At 43.6% G+C, this 21,656-nt stretch overlaps 1 protein-coding gene and 1 pseudogene across 1 annotated transcript in view; both read left to right on the forward strand.

The window, feature by feature from the left end:
- Nucleotides 1-19,820, forward strand: part of LOC143389376 (nucleotide sugar transporter SLC35D2-like) — a 48,776-nt gene extending 28,956 nt beyond the window's left edge. Inside the window, exons 12-14 of the mRNA XM_076842487.1 lie at nucleotides 15,026-15,231; nucleotides 15,937-16,118; nucleotides 19,701-19,820. Coding sequence (XP_076698602.1) covers nucleotides 15,026-15,231; nucleotides 15,937-16,118; nucleotides 19,701-19,820 — 508 coding nt within the window. The remainder of the gene's footprint in view (nucleotides 1-15,025; nucleotides 15,232-15,936; nucleotides 16,119-19,700) is intronic.
- A 764-nt stretch (nucleotides 19,821-20,584) lies between these two features.
- Nucleotides 20,585-21,521, forward strand: LOC143388373 (transcription factor HES-4-like; annotated as a pseudogene).
- The last annotated feature ends 135 nt before the right edge of the window (nucleotides 21,522-21,656 follow it).

Consider the following 21,656-nt stretch of genomic DNA (forward strand, 5'->3'; position numbering starts at 1 on the left):
ATAAAATAAAGAAGTAAATAAATAAAAGTTAGGTTATCTTTTTTCACATTTCAGGTTATTTAAAGAAAACCTCCTAAGTATCTGAATGTGTTGAAATATTATAACATGAACCTTCTAATATGTATCAAAAGGAACATCTTGAAAATTGTTCTAGTGGAGTTATTGTAACAGGTAGTTCTGGTTAATTATATAGTCTTGGTTCAAGTTTTTTAAGTGGTACCATTTTATTAGACTATATGACAATGATGTCGATGGTATTCTTGACATTTTTAGTAATTTCTAATTGCTTTCACATTTCATTTGTAATAAATTTTAAAGTTCCATATTTCTCTTTAATCCCCCCATTTTATTACAAGGCTGGGGAGATATATAATATGCTTTATTCAGCCAATTAGGACTCAAATTCTTTGCAGAGTTGGGATTTTAATTTAGGTATCCTGACTCCTATTTAAATATTTCCATTATAATGTGTTCATTAGCTTTTGGCAAGGAAAGTATATTATCTTATATATCCCCACTTTTTCTCTTCAAAATGAAAATTATGACTTCAGTGCCTACCTTTCTTTTATTTTTCTTCCACTAGTCAGTAAGCAGAATCAGAGATTGTAGATACTTTTTTCATATATAATATATAAACCAAACTTAACAGCCAGGCATAGTGGGGCACACTTGTAATCTCAACAACTCAGGAGGCTGAGACAGGAGAATTGCAAGTTCAAAGCCAGCCTCTGTAATTTAGTGAGACCCTATCCCTCTCACCCCCCCAAAAAGGGGCTGTGGATGTGGTTCAGTGGTTAAGTGCCCCAGGGCTCAATCTTCAGTGCCCAAAATAAACAAACAAATCCCATATTTACAGGAGCTACTTATTTGATTTCACTTTGTTTGAAAATGATGTCAGTTAATACTTGACAGACTGTGCTTTGAAGAAAATCACTAATAGAACTGTATTCTTAAAATAACCTATGATTACACTTGGACATATCTTGCTCTCCTGCACCCTTCCTAGTATTTTTGCTGTTTTAAGAAAAGTTTTTGAAAAGCCCTCTCTGATGTGATTCAGGTGCTAGAGATAGGAGGCTTAGTATCTTCTCAGGCTTAATCCAATGTTGATTCTGTGATTTAGGGAGGGTTTTTGTTATGGGTAGTTGTGGTGGTGTTTTTTTTCCTGATCTGAGCTATAATGTATGATTAAATATAGCAAAAGTGTACTGTACTGGGTTTTGACAAATGTATACACTCCTATAACCACCACCACAATCAAGAAACAAAACAATCTATTGCCCTCTAAAATCTCCTCTTGCCCTTTTTCATTTAGCCCCTCCCACTCCCCTGAGATCCCAGTGAAGGTGTTTTCTGTCTGTATGGTTTCCACAATGTTATGTAAACGATGTTTGTAGCTTTTTTTTTTTTTTTAAATTTTAAATACCCGAGATTGAACTCAGGGATGTTTGGCTACTGAGCCACATCCCCAGTCCTGTTTTTTGTTTTTATTTAGAGACATGGTCACACTGAATTGCTTAGAGCCTAGCTTTTGCTGAGGCTGGCTTTTGAACTCCTAAGCTACTCTTTCACATGTATTGCTCTTTTAGCTAGTGTACTGCACACAAGTTTTCTTTTTTTTTTTCTTTTTAAGTTGTAGATGGGCACAATAACTTTATTTTTATTTATTTATTTTTATGTGGTGCTGAGGATAGAACCCAGGGTCTCAAATGTGCGAGCCAAGCGCTCTACCACTGGGCTACTGCTCCAGCCCTCCATCTATGTTTTTGCATGTATCATTTTTATTGCTGAGTACTGTCCTATTGAATGGAAATTCTACTGTATCCTTCCAACCTTTGAAAGACATTGGGCTGTTTGCAGTTTTTAGCTATTATATGTTAGTTGCTATAGACCTTTACTTAGAAACGTGTGTATATAAGTTTTAATTTTAATGGGATAAATGCTTAGGAGCAAAATTTCAGGGTTGTAGTGTAAATACATTTAACTTTATAAGAAATTCCCAAACTGTTTTCCAAGTGGCAGGGCGATTTTGCACAGCCTCCAGCAATGTATTAGAGTCCCAGCTGCTCCATCTCTTGACCTTTGAGATTATCCGCAGGGTTTTGTTGTTGTTGTTCAGTCTTTTAATTTTAACAATTATAATAGGCCTGTAAAGGTATCTCTTTATGATTTTAATTATTTCCCTAATGACTGATGTTGCTGAGTATCATTTCATGTGCTAATTTGCAGTTTGTATATATTCTTTGGTAAAATGATATTTTCCCCATTTCCAAAATTTGGTATATATTTTTTCTTCTTAAGTTTTTAGAGTTCTATGTATATTGTAGTTACAAATCCTTTATCAAATATATGATTTGCAAAGATTTTTTTCCCAGTTTGGGGCTTTTCATTAACAGTCTTTTTTGACAATCAAAATTACAGAATGTAGATAAAGTCCCAATTTGTCAATGGCCCTGTGAGATAGGTACTGTAACTTCCATTTCACAGAGAAACTAGGAAATTTACCCTATATTACCCAGCTGTTAAGAGGTTTGTCCATGAGTCTTCTGAGTCTTCATTGTTAACCTCAATATTGTTAGTAAATAGTAGATAGATGAATGAATTAATATTATTTTCATATCCCTTCATAATGTGAACCACATTAGTTTATGTGCTCTTAAACCAGGTACCTTTTGAGTAACAAAAACCAATTTACTGTCTCCACAGTCTCTGGATGGGACATGGTGCAGCTCAGAATACAGCTGTAGAGTTGCTTCCCAGGACTTTGGTCTAGCTACTGAGCTTAGCGTTCTCATTTTGGACTCTTTTGCCTGTTTCTTTAGAAGTCTCTGTGGCTTCTTAGTGCTAGGCTGCTTCTCTTCTTGAATAATTCCATCCTTATAGTTTGTTCTGGTTTCTGCCTTTTCCTGAAGAGCTTCTTCATAAGTTCTTCTTTCCTCAGTGTCTTGCTCATTTGGAAATAGAAAAGGATTTGTTTTGTGTCACCAGTTAGTTGCTGCTGATGTAACACTTAACCAGTCTTCTCACTGGAAGACCTTGTACTTTTGAGTAGGTGATAGGGAGGAAAGCAAACTCCTTAGTTAATGTTAAAGTTCATAACAGAATAGAGTTGAACTGAAATGTAGCAAAAAAAAAAAAATCTTGTGCTTTGTTGCTCATACTGCCACTACCTCTCTATGATTCAGTTTTCATAATGTCAGTTTTCCCATCTCTAAAATGTGGGGCTTGAGCTAGACTTGTCTTTCTTAGTTCTGCCACTCAGCTTCTTTGAGTGAGTCCCCAGGATATTCTGAAGGAGGTGTGTTAGGTGGTCAGGAGGTCTGATGTTCTTTTGCAAGAGATTCAAGAATTTGAAGGAAGTTTGTCTACATGTGGAAAACACAAGCATGTATTCTTGTAGTTCTGATGCGGGTCTTTCACCCATATTTATGGGTTTTTGAGAGTAAAGAAAGAAGAACACAGAAGCAAGGAAGAAAATAATGGAAATACTTTTGTCTCAAGATGTCGAAAGAGCAAAAAAAAGACTGTTCCTGAAAGTCTAAGAAAACTTCTTCCAAAACACACAAACAGAAGGAATTGATAGGAAACAAGTATTCAGACATATTTCTTTCCTTGACTTTTCTGTAGTGCAGTCTTCCACGAACTTGTGTATACACATAGAACCTTAATAGAGTTCTGATCTGAAAGAGAGCATTTGCCCGACTCTTAAAAGTTAATAAAGAAAATAATATCCTTGCCAAGGGCTGTGAAACATCACAACAGGGTTTGCAAAACTTTTTGGCTTTTAAAAAATTTATTCCTGGGCAAACTTCAAAAACTCCTAGGCAGATGGAATGGTTCCTATTCTAGACAGACTTCTGTAATGAAAGTACTTTTATTTTTAAAGTTCGTGCAAAGATCAACAGTTATTTTAGTATAGAAATGATATTACTAGGCACCTGGGAAGACAACAGGGAGTTATTACTGTTTGTTGAGCACCAGGTATATGGCAGCCCCCTTTTCATTTCATGAACTCATCCCCTACTTCACATCAGAATGAAACTGGGGCTCAAAGAGGTGTAATAACTTGCCTGAGGTCATGGAGCTACTATAGTAAGAAGCAGAGGGGACACAAGATGAGGGTTTATAATGACCCAAAACTGGATTTCAGACATTTCTGAAGTCTTGCTTACCTCCTGCCTTACTACTGCTCTTTTCTCTCTCCCTTGGCAGGCAGGGTAAAAGTCAGCTGTGAACCCATTCTGTACATATGTTAAAGGAAGTGATTGCTTAGTGCATGGCAAAACCAAAGATGAATTTCGTTTTGGGAGTTTGTAATCTACCCAGGAACCCACTGTTTATCAGCACATGCTTGGTAGATGCCTCCCACACAACCAGACATTCTTTTAGGTAATGAGAATAGCACTACACTAAAAACAAATTAAAATTTTTCCTTCTAAATGTGGTACATCCCAGAACAAAACAAAACTCTCCAGAATTTTTTAAAAAGCTCACAATACTGAGTTAATTTGCTTGTTTGCCAGTGAATGTACCTCATGAATGAAATTCACTGTTTGGTTAACTGAAAGTGACAAGGAATTTGCTTCAAACTGTTTATACTAAGTAATGATTTAAAATTCCCTCTGGATGGAAGATAAATGAATTCATAATATATGAATAGTTGGTCAAATTGTTTCATTGGTCAGAAGGTAGTAACTAGTTTGATCCAGTGACATTGTCACATACCAGGTGAGTCAAGGTTTTGTGTCCTTTCTCAGCATGGGATCTCCACTTGCTGAATGTTCATGGCTGTTGTCCAAATTCACCTGGTTGGAAAAAGTTTTAGTGAAACCCAGCACTCAGCTTTGACCTCTCCTAGTCATTTGTAGCTGAGAGTGGAAACTTTTCCTTTTATTGGTGTGGTAATACAATTTTTACCATGTGGATTTTTTTGGGGGGGAAATACCCAGTTTAACTCAGAGAAGAGTAGAACAAAGAATATATGTTTATAGGGAAAAAATGATGATGTTTACTAAATAATATATTAATGTCAATATGTGCTAATATAGGACTCTTAACAGGTAAAAAAATATCACAGGTTGATTAAAAAGAACTTGGGTTTTTGAGAAGGGAAGTTGTAGTTTTGCATTACAATTTAGCCTTCTAGCTGGACACATTCATCTCAGTCTTACTTTTTTTTCATGTAAACTAGGGACAATATCAGTCTCATGAGTTAGTGGGAAGATTGCATGAGGTGACATACATAAACCAGCTCCCTCTGGCAACCACCTGCTCTTAATGTAATCAGGAGTGAATAACTAAGAGCTTCACTCCCCACAACCCAATCCCCTGTAGCCATCCCTCCACACCCTCCTGCTCCCTCTTCTCCTTCCAAACATGGCCCTTCTGTGCTCTCTCCACTGTATGTATATCTCTTTTTATTTGTCCCCTGATATTGAAATACCATTTGCAGATTTAAAGATGACCTTTATGCATATTCTTCATTAATAAACTATACATTGTAACTTCAATGCAATGTTCATTTTTATAATAGATTCTGAATGCTTAGTGTTGAAAATGGGCAGTTAAATGCAACTGTGAAGGAGTTTTAGATTTGGGAACATCAGAGAAGCACCCTTGTATGGCCATAACCTGTGACGTCCTCTCTATACAGGGCACTAAGTGGCCTCCAGCAGAATCCTAAATTTAATTGACTACCAAAGACCTGCCTTGATAGGGTTCAGAACACCTTGGGGAACATTTGGTACTCAGTGACCAGGCTAGATGGCCTGTGATTTTTTTTTTGTGTGTGTGTGTTTGATGGGAGAAAAGAGTCAAGATGTGAAGACTCCAGGAGGCAGAGGAATTCATGGGATTATAAACAAGCACATACCCAAGTTCCTATAGAATAAAGTGAAACTAGGTTCCCTTTGTATCAAAAGAACTACTTGCCATTGAGAATTTATCTCAATGAATACAGGAAACTTCTGAATTACTGGCCCCCAGGCCTGAGGGCACTGCCAATCTGCTCCACCATCCTCTTACCAGAGCTAGTTTAAAGCTTCCTCTAACGAAGATGGAAGAATTTTTCTAGAGAACTGACCGAAGGCTACAGTGTAAAGTGACCTAGACTGACCGCTATGTTGTTTTGCAACTTCTCTGGGCAGGTGTGTGAGAGTCTAACACTGGTTACTGTGTGTTTGGAAAAAGGGCCATCCGGGAGATATGTGGGCAGTGGGAATCTTAAAGAGATGAGGGAGTCTGCGATGTGACCAGGATGGGATGGGATAACTACACTGCAACACTAACAAAAGATGATCCTCAGATCCCACTGTACTGGAACAGCAAGGCTTAATTGTCTCTCGGGGGACATGTCCATCACTGGCTCTGTATAGACAGGACCCAGGCCAGCCACCTGGCTGATCACCTGGAAAGTACATCCTCTTCCCAGACCCGCCCATGGGAGAAATGAGTACTTACATGCAGCTGCCTCAGCCTGGAGTTGAGCTCATCCCTTTTGCTCACACAGTGTCCCCTGAATAATCATATGGCTTTTGATTCATGACAAGGACACTTGGAAAATGTGTGAGAAAAGGGAAAATTGAGGGGGAGGGTGGGGCATTACTGCTTTGGTCTGTTCTTCTAGTCAGTGAACGTGTATTTGCCTTCTTCTTCTCAATGTCCAGAGACAACCTGAGAATTCCACAGGATTAATGGATCTGGCACGGATTCCCGGAGGAGCCCTGAGTGCTGTGCGGGTTGTCATTGTATCAGGCTAGGCTCTGGCTTCTCCTGGTCTAGAGATCTAAGAGCTAAGAAGTCAAGCTGTCTGCTTCCCTCACCAGTACACGTGGTAGGTCAAGAACAGGTTCACTGTAATTAACACGTTCTGCAAGGCCAGCATGCGAGCACTGAACATGCACTCTCTGCTTGGTGGCCCCTTCTCCGTAGAAAGAGGGGCTCTTCTAACTTCTATGCTTTTCCTGCTGTCTGAAAGAGGTTTCATATTTCTAAACATAATCTGACTGTGCAATGCAGGCAATCTTTTCAAGTTTCTCCAGGAATCCAATCGTTTATTGTTAACCCCCCCTCTGCTGATCTCTTTCCTCTACTTTATGTGTACTAAGCACATTCTGTATATAACACATGCTTCTTCATGCTGAGGCTGGGGGTGACACGGATGAAGACCCATGACTGTGAGTGGCCCTCTTAAGCCCATGGGAATAGGTGGAAAAGATGTTTCAAGGTACCTTTTTGAGATGTGAATTTGCATTTTGTTACTATTTTTTCTTTCTTTGTAATCAGGCACTTGATCAAGCCTTAGCGTTCTTTAGCTTCTGGATACTTTGCAGGGCATAAGGTGGCTTGCAGTCAAAGACTCTTCTTGTCTCTCCTGAAAGTATAAATGGTACTAAAGGGTTTGGAGGAGAGGAGGGAGAGGAGTCACTTTGAAATGATGGAGTAAGCAGGTAAGTGTCCCACCTGTGGAGGGTCTGTGATGAGAACCCAGGCAGCTGTTGGCAGCATCCCAAGGAGGGGCAGAACCACACAAAGGCTGGCTTAGTTTCCCTTTTCCAAGTGCCAGTCTTGCCTTCCTCCCTCTCTGCCCCCATCATGCTTTCTGGAGCACCTGCTGTGGACAGCATTCGGAAGTACAGATGCCACAGGGAGTTAGTGGTGGATCTGACCCTTCTGGCACCACAGTCCCAGGGGGGAAATAATTATAAGGTAGTGTTCTACTTCCCAAGATAGAAATATGACCAAGGTAATGGGGGAAGGTGGAGAAAGAGATGTCAGTCCCAGAATACTAGTTACCTCTCTTTCTTCAGTCAGTTCTTTCTTAATTTCCATGGTCTGCTTCACTCCTGAGCCCTCATCTCCACCATCCTCTGGCCCTTTGTTCTTCGGATGAGATTTCTAGTTTCTGTGTTTTTGTGTCTTTGATATCCAGAGGAATTTGTCACAGGTTTGTTTTTGTCCTCTGCTTTTCTATAAATTTTATAAATGTAGGCAACAAAGGAATTTATTGAACAGTATATGAGTAGCTCATAGATTCAGTAGAAGTGAAAACACATACTTGGAAAATGGCTAGGCAGAAGTCAGGTTCCCATTTTAACCCTAGTGCAGCCCTGTTATAAATCACGTCTTGACTCGTTCTGCAACGGAATCTCTCCTAGAAAAGTCCTGAGCAGAAGCATCAAATTGCCCAGTGGATGGATGCTCACACTCCAGTCTCTAGAGGGCAGAAGTGGATTCTTGTCTCCAGTAGTGAGGGATGGGGTCCTGCAGCCACAGAACCCACACAAACGGGGAGTTGTTTGGATGCTGAATGTAGAAACAAACAATTCCCCTCTGCTGTCATTCGCCTGCATTTTATCAGGAAGTCAAAATTCATCTCAATTTAACAACTACAATTCTCATCTTCTGCCTTGTTTGCATCCTATCTTTCGAGGGGCATTCAGGGTCTTCCTCTTGGATGCTTCAGGCCTCACCCAAAACTCAAGGTACAAAATGGAGATTTGCTTCCTCTGATCCCCCACAATTCTGACCCTTGGGCTTCTGGAATCTTCCAGGAATCTCCCACCCTTAGCAGGGAGCCCAGGAGACTCCAGACTAATCACGGCAGTTCTGTTTGAGAAACAAGGTTTCCATTCATTACAAATGCCTGTCAAACTTTTCTGGGTCATCTCTTCAAGTTTCCCTTTTCCCTAAAACAACATGCCTTCCTGTTTTTGAGCCATTTTCTCCTGGTTGTTGCCTGTACCAATCACCTGTCCCTTCATCACTAGCATGGAACTTCTTCCTGGCATCTGCACTTATTCTGTGGACATGACAACTGGGATATAAGGGAAACAGCCTTCTACTCTCTGCTTCCCTTCAGATTTGGCTGCACTGTCAGAAATGGGTTCTGTGGGGGTGGGGGGTGTGGAATAAGAGAACTGGAAAGACACAGGTCAGTTAGAGTGGGTGGCAACTGAATGGCAGGTTCCTGATGCAAACTAGCCTGCATCCTGACCTCTTTATCTTATGTTTCTGCAACACAGAAGCCTTTGCCAACATGGCTTTGCACAGGTCATGCCACAGCTAAAGCCAGTAGTCTGAGTGGTCTCTCAGTCTGCTGGAGAGATGCTCTGCAAACATGTGTTGAGCTGCACCTGTGGTGGACACTTACTCCCTCATTTGGGCACTTGATGGTCATGTCTTTCTGACCTATTTTTTTTCAAACTTGATGGTGTAATATAAAATTATTCTAAAGAGTCAGTATGGAGGTGTTATGGTTTGGATGTGGGTGTCCTCCAAAAGCTCACATGTGAGACAATTCAAGAAGGTTTGGAGGAGAAATGATTGGGTTACAGCCTTTATCTAATCAATGAATTCATCCCTGATGGGATTAAGTGGGTGGTGACTGGAGGCAGGTGGGGTGTGGCTGGGGGAAGTGGTTCTTTGGGGGCATAGCTATGGGGTATATATTTTGTATCTGGAAATTGGAGACTCTCTCTCTTTCTGCCTTCTGATGACCATGTGAGCTGTTTCTCTTTGCCAACTCTTCAGCCATGATGTTCTGCCTCACCTTTAGCCTTGAGAAATGGACCTGGCTATGTATGGATTGAGACCTCTGAAACCGTAAGACTCCAGATAAAAGTTTTCCTCCTCTACAATTGTTCTGGTTGGGTCCTTAAATCACAGCAGCAAAAATGCTGACTAAAACCAAGAGGTTTCTCAAAAAACTAAAAATCAAACCACCATATGATCCAACTATTTCCCTTCTTGGTGTATACCCAGAAGAATCAAAGTCAGCCTATTTCAGAGACACCTGCATACCTCTGTTTATCACAGCACAATGCAAAATAGCCAGGTTATGAAATCAGCTTAGATATGCATTGACAGATGAATGGATGAAGAAAATGTGGTGTTCTCTCTCTCTCTCTCTCTCTCTCTCTCTCTCTCTCTCTCTCACACACACACACACACACACACACACACACACACACACACACACATGTATGGAGTTCTATTCTGCCATAAAGAAAAATTAAATTGTGTCATTTGCAGGAGAATGGATGGAACTGGGGAACATAACAGCATGTTAATCTAACTATGTCAGACACAGAAAAGTATCATGCTTTTCTCTTATATGTGGAAGCTAGAGAGGGGAAAAAAGAGAAAAGAGGATATCATGATAGTAGAAGGAAAAAAAAACATTAATGTAGAGGAAGGGGAGCTAGGGGAGGTAGAGGAGAGGGAAAGGGGAGGCATTGGGGAGTAGTGGTGATCACATTATGTTATATGCATGTGTGGACGGGCCACGGTGAAGCCCACTGTTCTAGTTCATAGGAGTTAAGAGTATCCTCAGGGCTCTCATATTGCCCCCCTACCCCCACCCTAGCTTGCAGCTCACCTTAACTTTCCTTCCTGAAAGCAAAGGGTCAGGAGTGTGGACTTTAAATAAAGTGGCTGCCTCCACAATGACAGCTTTTCCTATTATTAAGAGTATTATAACATTTTCTTTGTCTTGTCTTTTATACACTGATAGGGTTTTATGTCTTTTCTCACCTTGAAATTTTCTTTGTAGATTTTAATTTCAAAGGTGAAGAGGGAGTCCTCAATTTCCTTGATTCTTTGACCCCTGAGTTACAAGACAGTTGTAGTAAATCACCAGAGGCTCAGAGGTGAGAAAGTACCATTTGTTCTGGGGGGATTTGACATTGTAAATTTGTCCTCATACTTATAAGTATGTTAAAACACCAAAAAAAAATCCATGACTTCTGTTTCTGACCTTGAGCAAGGAATAGCATTGCCCTATGAAGTCTGTGGGCGAATGCCCAGTGTCACTGCTCCCTGGGTTCAGGCAGTACAGCTCTGCTCTTCCTGTTTAAAACAGGAGACTATTGGTGCAACCACAATCTTGGTGCAAAAGCTGCATAACTATGGGAACTTACCCTGCATGCTTCCCACCTACTTAACGACTATGGCACACCGGAATCTAGACTCACACACTCAGATAAGCTGAGAAGCATCTCCTTTGTTCTGTAAGTCAGCCTCTTACAAACTCTCTAGGTTGTGTCTTTCTAGGCTGCCAAGAAATTCATCATGTCATTCCAAGGCTTCTCCAAGATTCTGGGCCTTACAGAGAAGATAAAACACACTCTTCTCTCCTCTGTCCTTAGAGCACATCACTGAGAGTCGACTCTGTCTACACATCCCTGGATGCTGAGAGCTCTCTGCTGGAGTGAATTCAATTTTCGGTAGGAGGGCTCAGTGGCCCTATGTCTGTAGAATGGACACAGTCCTCTCTGAGGTCTTGCTTCTCCTTCCACTGACAGCCCATGGGCAGATAAAGTCCCTTCCTGATCTCTGCCTCTTCAGTGCACTTCACTGCCCCCCTCAAACCTGTTCTTAGACTGAATCATTAACAACCAAAATTTGTTTCTCTTTCTTTGAGAATACAGAGGACAAAGCTCAGAAAGGGGGAGAATATTTGCATCCCATCCTTCCAGTTAGCCAAAGAAAATAGAGAAGGCTAATGCTAGGAGTCTCTGCTGTACAATGTGTCAAAATGCATTCTAATGTCACGCATAATGAATTAGAACAAATTAAAAACTTAAAAAAAAGAACAGGAAATGAAGGGTAGTGAGTTAGATGAATGAGATAACAGTCTAGGAAATAAGCTATGGCCTAGCATTGGGGATGAAAAAGGACCAAAAAAGTTGAATAATCTGGTCCCTGCCTTACAAGAGGAACTGGATCTCTCTGTACATGTAATATGAGAACATTAATGAAGTGAGGCAGACCTTCATCACAGTTTTGCTTGGAAATAGGAACATTGGTATACTTAGAAAAAGAGTTGGTTTTGAGCACTGGATATAAGCAGTGGAATATCCTAATGGAGTAGCCACTTTAAAATTCTCTTCTTTGCAAATTTGCCATGTGGTAAAAAGTCGTAGTTGAGTTTGGAAGAGGGTATATAATTTGCATAATTTTAATTAATCAGGGCAGCTAATATTGTCTGTGATGGTACAAGTTGAATGGATGAATGATTATGCACTATTGCTATTTAGAAAATTGCAATACTTGGTCAATCTGGAAGAATAATCTGTGAAGGTGTTCATCTGTATTTTAGTATCATTTTTGTAAACAAATTAAAGAGCGGAAAATATTAGTGCTTTGTGGACAACTCAGCCCTCTTACCCAGGAACAACACTGCTTCTACTTAGCAAGCAGAAATTTAAATTTGAGATTGGGGGTTGTGGGGGAGTTTTTCCTGATCCAGAACAAAGACAAGAGGAATTTGTGCTCTTAAATTTCTGAATCATGGCAGCAGAAGAAAGGTGTAGGGCTCTGAAGAGGTTGACTGGGCCACATCTGGAGGGTAGCTCATGTGCTGTAAGGAAAGGAGTGAGGCCCCCACCTGTTTGCTTCTTGGATGTGAATGTGCACAGTGTGTGTGATCTGTGAACATCAAAGACCTGTGGCCCATTGATACATTATTTCCTACTTGGTTAATAGGACTGAGATGACATATTGACACTGGAGTCAGGGTAGAAGATGAACTCTAAGATCTGTGGCCTGGAGACTTATCACAAAGGACCTCTAGGCCCAGGTTGAGCAGGATAGAATGGTGGCACCTGTGTCTGAATGGATTGCCAATGTCTCCTCAGCAGATTGAACTGAAGACCCTCATGCCTCACACGCTACCAAGTCTGACTTTCTCAACATGCTCGTTTGTGAGAGTGCAGAATCAGATTTAATTTGATTCAGGTGTTATTACAGATAGAGGACTCAATCTTTGAAGAAGCTCCACTAGAGGCTGCAAAGAGCATATCCATGAAATAGCAAAGCTCTGGTTGTGAGTTCTGTGGATATCACCAACTGCTGATGTGGCTGTGGAAGGGGCTGGAGCTTTTCACTAGAACTTTTTGGAATGATGGCAATGTTCTACAACTGTGCTGTCCAATACACTAGCCGCTATTGGTATGTGACTGCGTAAATTTATATTTTAATTAAATACAATTTTAGACCTTAATCACACCAGCCACATTTCCTATGCTTGCTAGACACATATGGCTAGTGGCTTCCCTCTTGAAAAGTTCTGGAATCCCAGGAATCTTGTGCAGAGGTGATCTCTCTAGTTGTAAACTTGGGAAATAGTATTTAATTTTTGTGTGAACTACGATTGACTAGAAATGTCTTCTTGAAGCACAGTGTTGGAGAGGACTTGCACTAATGTTTGGATACACTGGAGAGAATGTTGTGATCTGTGCCCTTGTGAATGTCGGAATGGGGTAGTGATGGGCTTGAAATCTGTTTACCACTTCCTATGTTAAACTTTTCTTCATATTGGAGAATCTGTGTGTGTTGAGCAACCTTTTGGATCGCTCAGTTCCTGTGCGTCCCTGTCCCCCATCTGCTTGGACCAGCGTCTCCAGCAGGCCTCTGTTTCCACGCTCCATTAGGGCTGGGAATAGTAAGAAGCCCTGTGCCCCCCACCTCCACCACACCCAGTCAGACACTTGAGCCAAGGCAAGTGCCTGCTCTGCTCTCCCCTGTGGGATGTTTGGAAAAGACTCGGGGAGACAGAAGCTGGGCCAACAAGCTTTGGTTAGAAGGAAAGGGAATCAACAGGGAAGGGGAGAATTGCTTTTTCTTTCCTTGCTTGCCTGTCCATTTTCCCTACTGAGCACAATGGTAGCATCTGAAGTCGAATGTGCCACAGACTGTCATCTTCCTTTATTTGCATGTGTCTACCCATGTGATAGTTTGTCTACTTTTGCTAGATCTTGATTTTGGGAAGGATTAAATACATTGACCTCTTCCTACTAGCACTACTTTAATTTGCTTAAGGGCTTATTTGGGATAAAAGAGAGGTCCATAGGGTAGTTTCTGTTTTACTCCTCACATTGTGTGTAAGTCTGTCTTTGTCCACAGTGTACATGAACGTCTCTTCCAGGACTGTGTCTTTGTATGAGGGTATCCAATAAACTAACAAAAGCTATCAGACAAGGTGTGATTTATTGAACTGGGGTACTCTGGGAGTTGGAAGGAAGCTTGTGTTCTGCTCTCTGATTTTACCATCTTCACTGGGTTGGGATGTGAACCCAATTCTGGTTGAACTGTCACTAGCTACCCTAAAGCAGCTTTCAACCCTGGCGCCCTGAGATGGCCCTTGTATGAACTCTCCATTTTCTCAGAACTTCACCATTAGGATGCTCTTCCCAGGGTTTTCCTATGATGAGCCTCCTGAACTTGGTTGCAAATATGGACACAACTTATTTCCACTGTTTTACATGGTGGACATGAAAGTGGAGCATGTACGCTGGACTTTAGTAGAGTTTGTCTGCCACCTGGTGGAAGAAGTTCTGCTCTTTTTCAATGTTGAACAAACATATTTAGACTCATGTCAACTGTATGTTCAATGCCTGAGGACACTGGAAAATATTTCAGTTGCCATAAGGTAATTCAAAGTCCATACCTGTGTTTGTGATAGGACATGCATACAGTCCTGCTTTTTGCAAATATGCTGCTCATTAGGGAAAGATCTGAGCACCAGATTAAATGTCCTTTGGTGTTCCTCCCAGCTCTGAGATTGTGTAAGTTTATACTTAACTCTTGAGGAAAATTTTGAGGCCAGAATTATTAAGATCCTTATTGTCAATTGCAGCTAGAGTAGAATCCTACCAATACCAGCATAGCTATGAGATCTAGAAACCTACTCTTACATTGGATCCTTTGGGAAAATTTCACACAAGAAGGAATCCTCATCTCTCTTTATCAGAAGACAGCCCTGTAATTGATAAGCATGAGAAGGAGTAGAAAGGTACAATTTGATAATATAAAGTACCCAATAGATTTTCCTTAAGTCAATTTCTTCCTTATCAGTACCTAAAAGAACCACAAGAAAGAAGGTAAATGAGCTATTTGCTTTGGGTTATAGAACCATTTAGTCTAGGAAAGACATCTTGATATGGTACAGTGATTAATAGGTTAATATAGAAAATCAAATTTATTCCCCTTTCCAGATTTCCTTAGCCCCCCTTTTCTGGGCCAGGGCTTCACGGTCTGTTTCCTCCATGGAGAGGCCCAACAGTTTTACCCTCACCCACGCCCACTGTGCACTTGTCTTCCGCAGAGTGAAGGCTGGCTTCTGTGGGTACCAAGGTCAGGTGCAGCACCAGCATCACTTCATCTTCCACTGTGACAGTTCCATCAAGGCCATGGTGGTGCCTGCTTTTCCCCAGCAGTGGCCAAGGGAGAGTGTGATGACACTCCCAGGGCTCAGTCTCCTCAGGGGGTGTCTAGAAGATTACACTTACTAAGGACAGCCCTAGTTCAAGTACAAGGGGAAGGGACTGAGTCACAGACAGAGGTACTAGCTTTTGCAAGGGACTTGAGAGCACAAATCAAGTTTAGAAAACCATAGGTCCCAGGGTGCCTGGAGTGCAGAGAGCAGGTGGGAGAGGACAGATGTTGCAGGGCTTCCTAGGATGATCCTGGACCTCAGCCTGAGTGCAGGGATGATTCCTTCAGGTGGAGCAAGGCAAGCATCGATGCATTTAGCAAGATCTGACCACAGACTGGAGGGAGTCAAATAAGGAGATGATGGTTAGAGTGGAGGCTGGAGGTGATGGGGACACTAGAGTGGTGGCAGCAGACTGCAGTCAGGTGACCAGTGATCCTGTTTTGGCTCTGACTTTTGTTGAGTCATTTAAGCCATCTGAAGATTCACTTTCTCATCCATAAGGTGGAGTTAAAACTACCCAATTTACATTCTTATATAAGATCTGGTGAACGCAATTGCTAAACAGTTGGTGCTTTACAAATGCTATCTGGGTGTGAAGGTGTGAGGAAGGAGCGCCCTCCCCTGAGTCAGCAGCTTTCCTGCCAGGGTAACTGCAGTGTCCTTTCTGAGCCCCTTGCTTGAGCATATTACTGAACGCAGGTGATCTCCCTGGACATCAGGAGGCTTACCATTTAAATCCATCCACTGGGTTAAGGGCGGAGCCCTAATTGTGAACACCAAATGGCTGGCAGGCCAGGAGGAACAGCAGTGTCGAGATGCGCCAGCTGGCATGGGTCACATGCTGTGCCGTGCACGTATGAAAACACAGATGAAGAGTGTAATTAGCAATAGGGGAGTGACGGTATGTTCATCCAGTGAAAACAGGTTATGAATTTGAAATGCAATGTGAACTTCATCATTTGGGTGAGGTGATTTCATAGTTGACTAATTTAGCAATCCTATTTTAAAGGGTGCTAATTAAAATTTGCTGGAGGTTATCAATTTACTGCCAGAACTGTAGAAAAATGGGCATGTTTGGATTTCAGTCCAACTAATTATTGAGTAAAGCCTAAGACTTGATTACCATGTCAGGGGAACATTTTAGTTGAGGATATTTTGGAACTTTTTTTTTAATTTAGAAGAGGAATTATTGAGACACTAGAATATCATAGAATCTTATTTGATTTATTTTGTTCATCATTAATCATATCCTGTGTCATTAGAGAAAATTCATTTTTACATTTGGTGCAGGAAGCCTGGGGTCTGGCTTGTAGCAAAGGCCCTAGGTAGAAGGGTGAGTGGGTGTGTTTGCAGAATAGCAAGGAGGCAGGGAGTTTGAACGGAGTGGGCAGGGTGAGAATGAAAGGTCCGGAGATCTGAGGCATTTTCCTTCATTGTAAAGACTTGGGTGAGGCAGGAGTGTCTCAAGGATTTGTGAACAAGTAGAAGGATGGGATTGCCATCAATGGAGATGGAGCAGGCATTAGGGAGAAGAACAGAAGTCCCGTGTTGGACTGAAAAGTCTATATCAATATCCTCCTGGAGGGATCAAGGAGGTAAGTACTAGGTGAGATCACAGAGGGAGCGAGCAGACACAGTGAACAAGGGAAGGATGGTTCTTGGCCTGAGAATGTCCTACAAAGAAAGGCTGGAGGAAAAGACGAGGAACCAAGAAAGGATTTGGAGGAGCAGCCAGTGGGTCAGGAGCGTGTGGTGCTGATTATATTAAATACTGACCTGATGGGTCATGTCCAGTGAGGACTGAGGCTTGAGCACCAGCTTTAGCAATGTGGATATTGTCAAGGGTGTCCTTAAATATGGTAGCTCTGGTGAAGAAGTGAGCCCGAGGACTCACTTGAGGGGGTTTAAGAGAACCGGAAGAAGAAGATTGGAACTAGAATGCACTTGGACAACTGTTTGAAGGAGCTTAGTTTCTGCAAAAGGAGAATAAAGAATTCAGGTGGTAGTGGGGTCAACAGAAGAACTTAAGATAGTATTCTTTTTCAATCCCAATGAGAATGATCCAGGGAAAAGACAAACCATGATGTAGGAAACAGAGGGTCGGACTGCAGGGTGACCTTGAGTGGCTCAGAAGGGAACTAGGGGGACTGTGTACAAGTGCAGGGGAAGAAAGGTCACATGCCAGTGGGTGGGTCTGCGTGGGGCATCTGTGGAGTTCTCTTTTGATTGCTATGATTTTCTCAGGGAATCAGGAAGCTAGATTATCTAAAGAACTGGAGAAGAAGGAGAGCTGTACACTGCTGAGCATCACTGATGGCCCACTTACAGGAAGGCATGCATGTGTGTTCATATGTCATTTTGAGTTAGGCCAGTCTTCATGGCTGCCATGTTTATCTCCAGGAATTTTCAGGTGCAGGGGAGGCAGAGTTGATTTAAACAGGGCTTTGGCTTTGCCCAGTGAGCACAAGAGGGTCTAGGGTACAAATGGGTGTGATTAAAAGGACTTATGTGGAATTTCAGGAGATGCTCAATGATGTTGACTGTTGAATGAATAAGTGATTCAATGACAAGCTGAAACTTAATAGAAAACAAAATAATATATGTTTGGGAATATTAAAACACATTCTCTCAGGGCCTGAGAAACTTAAGAGTAAGTTAGACAGAGGGGTCTCTGTGCTTCCAGATGCACTGTGAGGGCTCAGTCTGCCCATTTCTCTGTACAGCGTCTTCCTTGACTGTTCTGTGTGCTTCTGGTTCCTAGTGGCTTTGAGAATCCTAGAGTATCAGTCTCTAGGCCTATCTCCGTGACCCTCTGGGCCTATCTCCGTGACTCTTCTTGTCAGTTTGCGTGAATGTCTTTGACATCTTAGAAAATACTTTTATTTAAGTGAGATCCATTTTTTCTTACATAGAAAGTTTAATTAAGTAATTTATATGAACATATTTTCAAATATAAGATTTAATTTATAATCATAGGTGGGATTTATTCCTTCGTAAAAATTATAGAAAAAAGAAGATAGAAGTATAAAGAGGGGGATAAAAAGCCCCTATAATTTCATTGCTCAAAGTTAATCTTGATAAAAATTTAAATGTATATTTCTCCTAATTTGGCTAATATTTACATAATCATGATCACAATGTTGTTATGCACTCCTCTTTGTGCCCTTAACATTATCCTTTTTTTTATAGACTCTCCACAAGCTTCCTTTTTTACTGTCTAGAAGGCCACCTTTTAATTGTCTGTTGACTTTTGAAATATTTTCAAGGTCATGCTAATAAGAACTCTGAGCACTTTAGAAAGGTCTACGTCAAAGTTCCTCCCTCTTCTCTGTCTCCTTCACCCACAGTGAAGGTCTTACTTTTTCACTTTTTGCAGTCTTCCTGGTCTGCACCATCACGCTCCTCTTCCCTTTTTCTTTTCTTCTCTCCATCTCTCTTCTTCCTGCCCATTTCTCTCCTTTGTTTCTCATATGGTTAATTATCTTGCAGCCCTGGGAGGGCATTGCTAAAACCTAGCGTCTGCCTTCCCGCAGGCACTCACCTTGGTGTTTCAGAATCATACCAGTTTGGAATATCCCACTTAACTGTCATTTCTGCTTTATTGAAAGTCAACTCATTGTTATAATGAAATGGGACAGTGCTAGTCAGTGTCCTGACTGGGACAGTGGAACTCTGGTGGAAAAGGGAAACTCATTTTCATCCATAGTCTTTCACCTGCATTCTTTCATAAACTAAAACTTCACCAGCCATAAATCTCCCACCTGGAAAGCTGACTAGCAGATTAAATAGCAGTAAATTTTTTTTTTAATATTTATTTTTTAGTTCTCGGCGGACACAACATCTTTGTTTGTATGTGGTGCTGAGGATCCAACCCGGGCCGCACGCATGCCAGGCGAGCGCGCTACCACTTGAGCCACATCCCCAGCCCCAGCAGTAAATTTTTAAGAGGCTGTAAGAATACATTTGTAAAACTCAAAAGTAAGGGTAGCTTCGTATGGTTTTAGCTGAACAGCACAAACCAAGAGGTAGCATGTCTGTGGATCCTTTCCTTCAAACTTCATATTGGTTTAAACCTTGGATTTCCTGAGGTGACTCTACACAGATTCTTGGAGAGTAACCAAGAAGTCAGATCCCAAGTGCTTGTCTGGGATTGGATTGAGCACTTCTATTGCCAAGAAGCTTGCCCTGTCCAGAAGGAGAGAGTCCCTTCTGTGATTGCTGGAAGATTCTCTAACACTAAAAGAAGCCCCCAGTACCCTGCTGGCCCTACCTAACACTTCCAGTGTTCTCTTGGCCCCCGTGACCCTTAGGATTCTGGGGATGCCAATCCCTCCACCTGGACCTTGCAGAGCTTCCTTCCCGTGAAGAATCCATCCTGTAGGCTTCAGGACCACCCAGAGGAAGGAGAGGCTTCTCTGCCACAGCCTAACCCTCACTTTCTGTCTCTCCAAAAGTGTGTTTGCTTTTTGTTGGTGTGTGGCAGGCCTCCTCCACTGAACTAGGAGCACCAGGAGAGTCTCCAGCCCTCGGGGCTCCAGGACCTCAGGAAACCTCCACCATGGATGCAGGACGTCTGTCAGGCCATGTATGCTGGGGACCCTGAGTGCTAACAGAAAAGCAGTGCCCATGGTGTGACTCAAAATGAAAACAACAGCAAGCAACAGACAGAAACTTTTTAACAATTGCCCTCAGAAGAAAGGTCCATCACCATTACATCCTTCTACCTGGCTTGTGTCATCACCCTGTGACACTGCCAGTCTGCCCACATCAGATTGCCCTATGGTGTCACCCAATGCCACCAACTGCCTGCCGAGCTCAGCCAGTCACCTCTCTCCAGCCCAGTGACTGGCATTGGTTCTTTCGTCCCAGCAAAGCTCGGCTCACGTCCCTAGAGGCCCAGGCCTGCACTACATGCTGCACACGTGCAGCCTGAACAAATTTGGAGACTGAGGGGCTTGTGAAATTTCCTTTCAGACGTACTGCACCGCCGCGACAGACCGCATCCCCCGTGCACTCCGGCTTCCATGCAGCGGGTAGGTGAGCCCACAGCCGGAGCACCCCTCCTGGCTTGCGCAGGGAACCTGCCAGAGCGGGGCGTCGCGGTCCCACTGTCCGGGCTGGCGGAGCAGGCTTGGCAGCGAGTGAGTGACAGCTGAGGAGGCGGGGTCGCACGCCTGAGGAGCTGAGCTGGAGATGCGCTGTGCCCATTGGCCAGCGCTAGTGTGGGAAAGGACGCCTGGCTGGGTTCACAGGCCCCTCGGCGGTGCGGCCTTATATAGCCGGCCACTGACCCGGTTCGAGGGCTTTTGGCCGCAACCCGCCAGAGGGCGCAAACGTTCTGCCCGGCACCAGAGCGCGGGCTGCGGGATGCCGGCTGACACCCCAGAGAGCGCCTCGCTGTTGGCATGAGAACAGGCCAGCGCCAGCCCGACCCCAGATAAACCCCGCAGCGCGGCAGAGCACCGTCAGGTGGGTTCCCGCCAGCGTGGGGGGTTCGGTGGTTGGGGGAGGGGCGGCCGAACGCTTGACTCAGCGGCTGCCCGACCCGCAGTCCTCCAAGCCCATCATGGAGAAGCGGCCCCGAGCGCACATCAACCAGAGCCTTCCTCAGCTCAAGACCCTCATCCTGGACGCTGTCAGGAAGGATGTAAGTCGGGCGGAGAAGGGGGAATCCAAGGACTGAGGCTAGCAGAATGGGACATGGCTGAGTTACAGACCACCACCCTGTCCCTGCCCACAGAGCTCCCGTCATTCGAAGCTGGAGAAGGCCGACATCCTGGAGATGACGGTGATACATCTGCAAAACCTGCATCGCTTTCAGGTGACAGGTGAGGCGCGGGTGGCAGCGGCTAGGGGGGCGGGAGGCGCACAGGGCCACCGCCCTAGACACGACAGCTGTTCTCTGCTTCTCCCGCAGCCGCACTCAGCTCGGACCCCTCTGTCCTGGGCAAGTACCGCCCAGGCTTCAACGAGTGCCTGGCCTAGGTGACCCGCTTCCTGGCTGGCTGCGAAGGTGTCCCAGCCGGAAGATCGCTCCCGCTTACTCGGCCACCTGGCAGCCTGCCTGCTCCAGCTGGGGTCTGCGCGCCGCTCTGCCTCGCTGCCCTCCACTGCAGACAAACCGGAGTCCGAGGTCTACACTGGCCGCCCGCCGCGGTGTTCGTTCGACGGCCCCTGTCCCCTGCTGCGCCCAGGGGCCGCGTTCGCGCCACTCCTGCCACCTAGGCTGACCCTGGCGCCTCCCGCAGCCCCCAGGATGGGGTCTCAAGGCCGGAGCGGACCCTGGAGGCCGTGGCTACAATGAACTGCAGCGGGTCCTAGGGCCGCAGCCTTGGCCAAGACTGTAGCAGAGAGTAATTATTTCCAGAGGCTTGGGGTGGTTTTGTTGTCTTTGTGAACAGCCTGGTTCAGGCCTGCAGAGCGCCCAAGTTGGTGGTCT

Source organism: Callospermophilus lateralis, unplaced genomic scaffold (genome assembly GCF_048772815.1).
Source record: "Callospermophilus lateralis isolate mCalLat2 unplaced genomic scaffold, mCalLat2.hap1 Scaffold_73, whole genome shotgun sequence".
Classification (NCBI taxonomy): Eukaryota; Metazoa; Chordata; class Mammalia; order Rodentia; family Sciuridae; genus Callospermophilus; species Callospermophilus lateralis.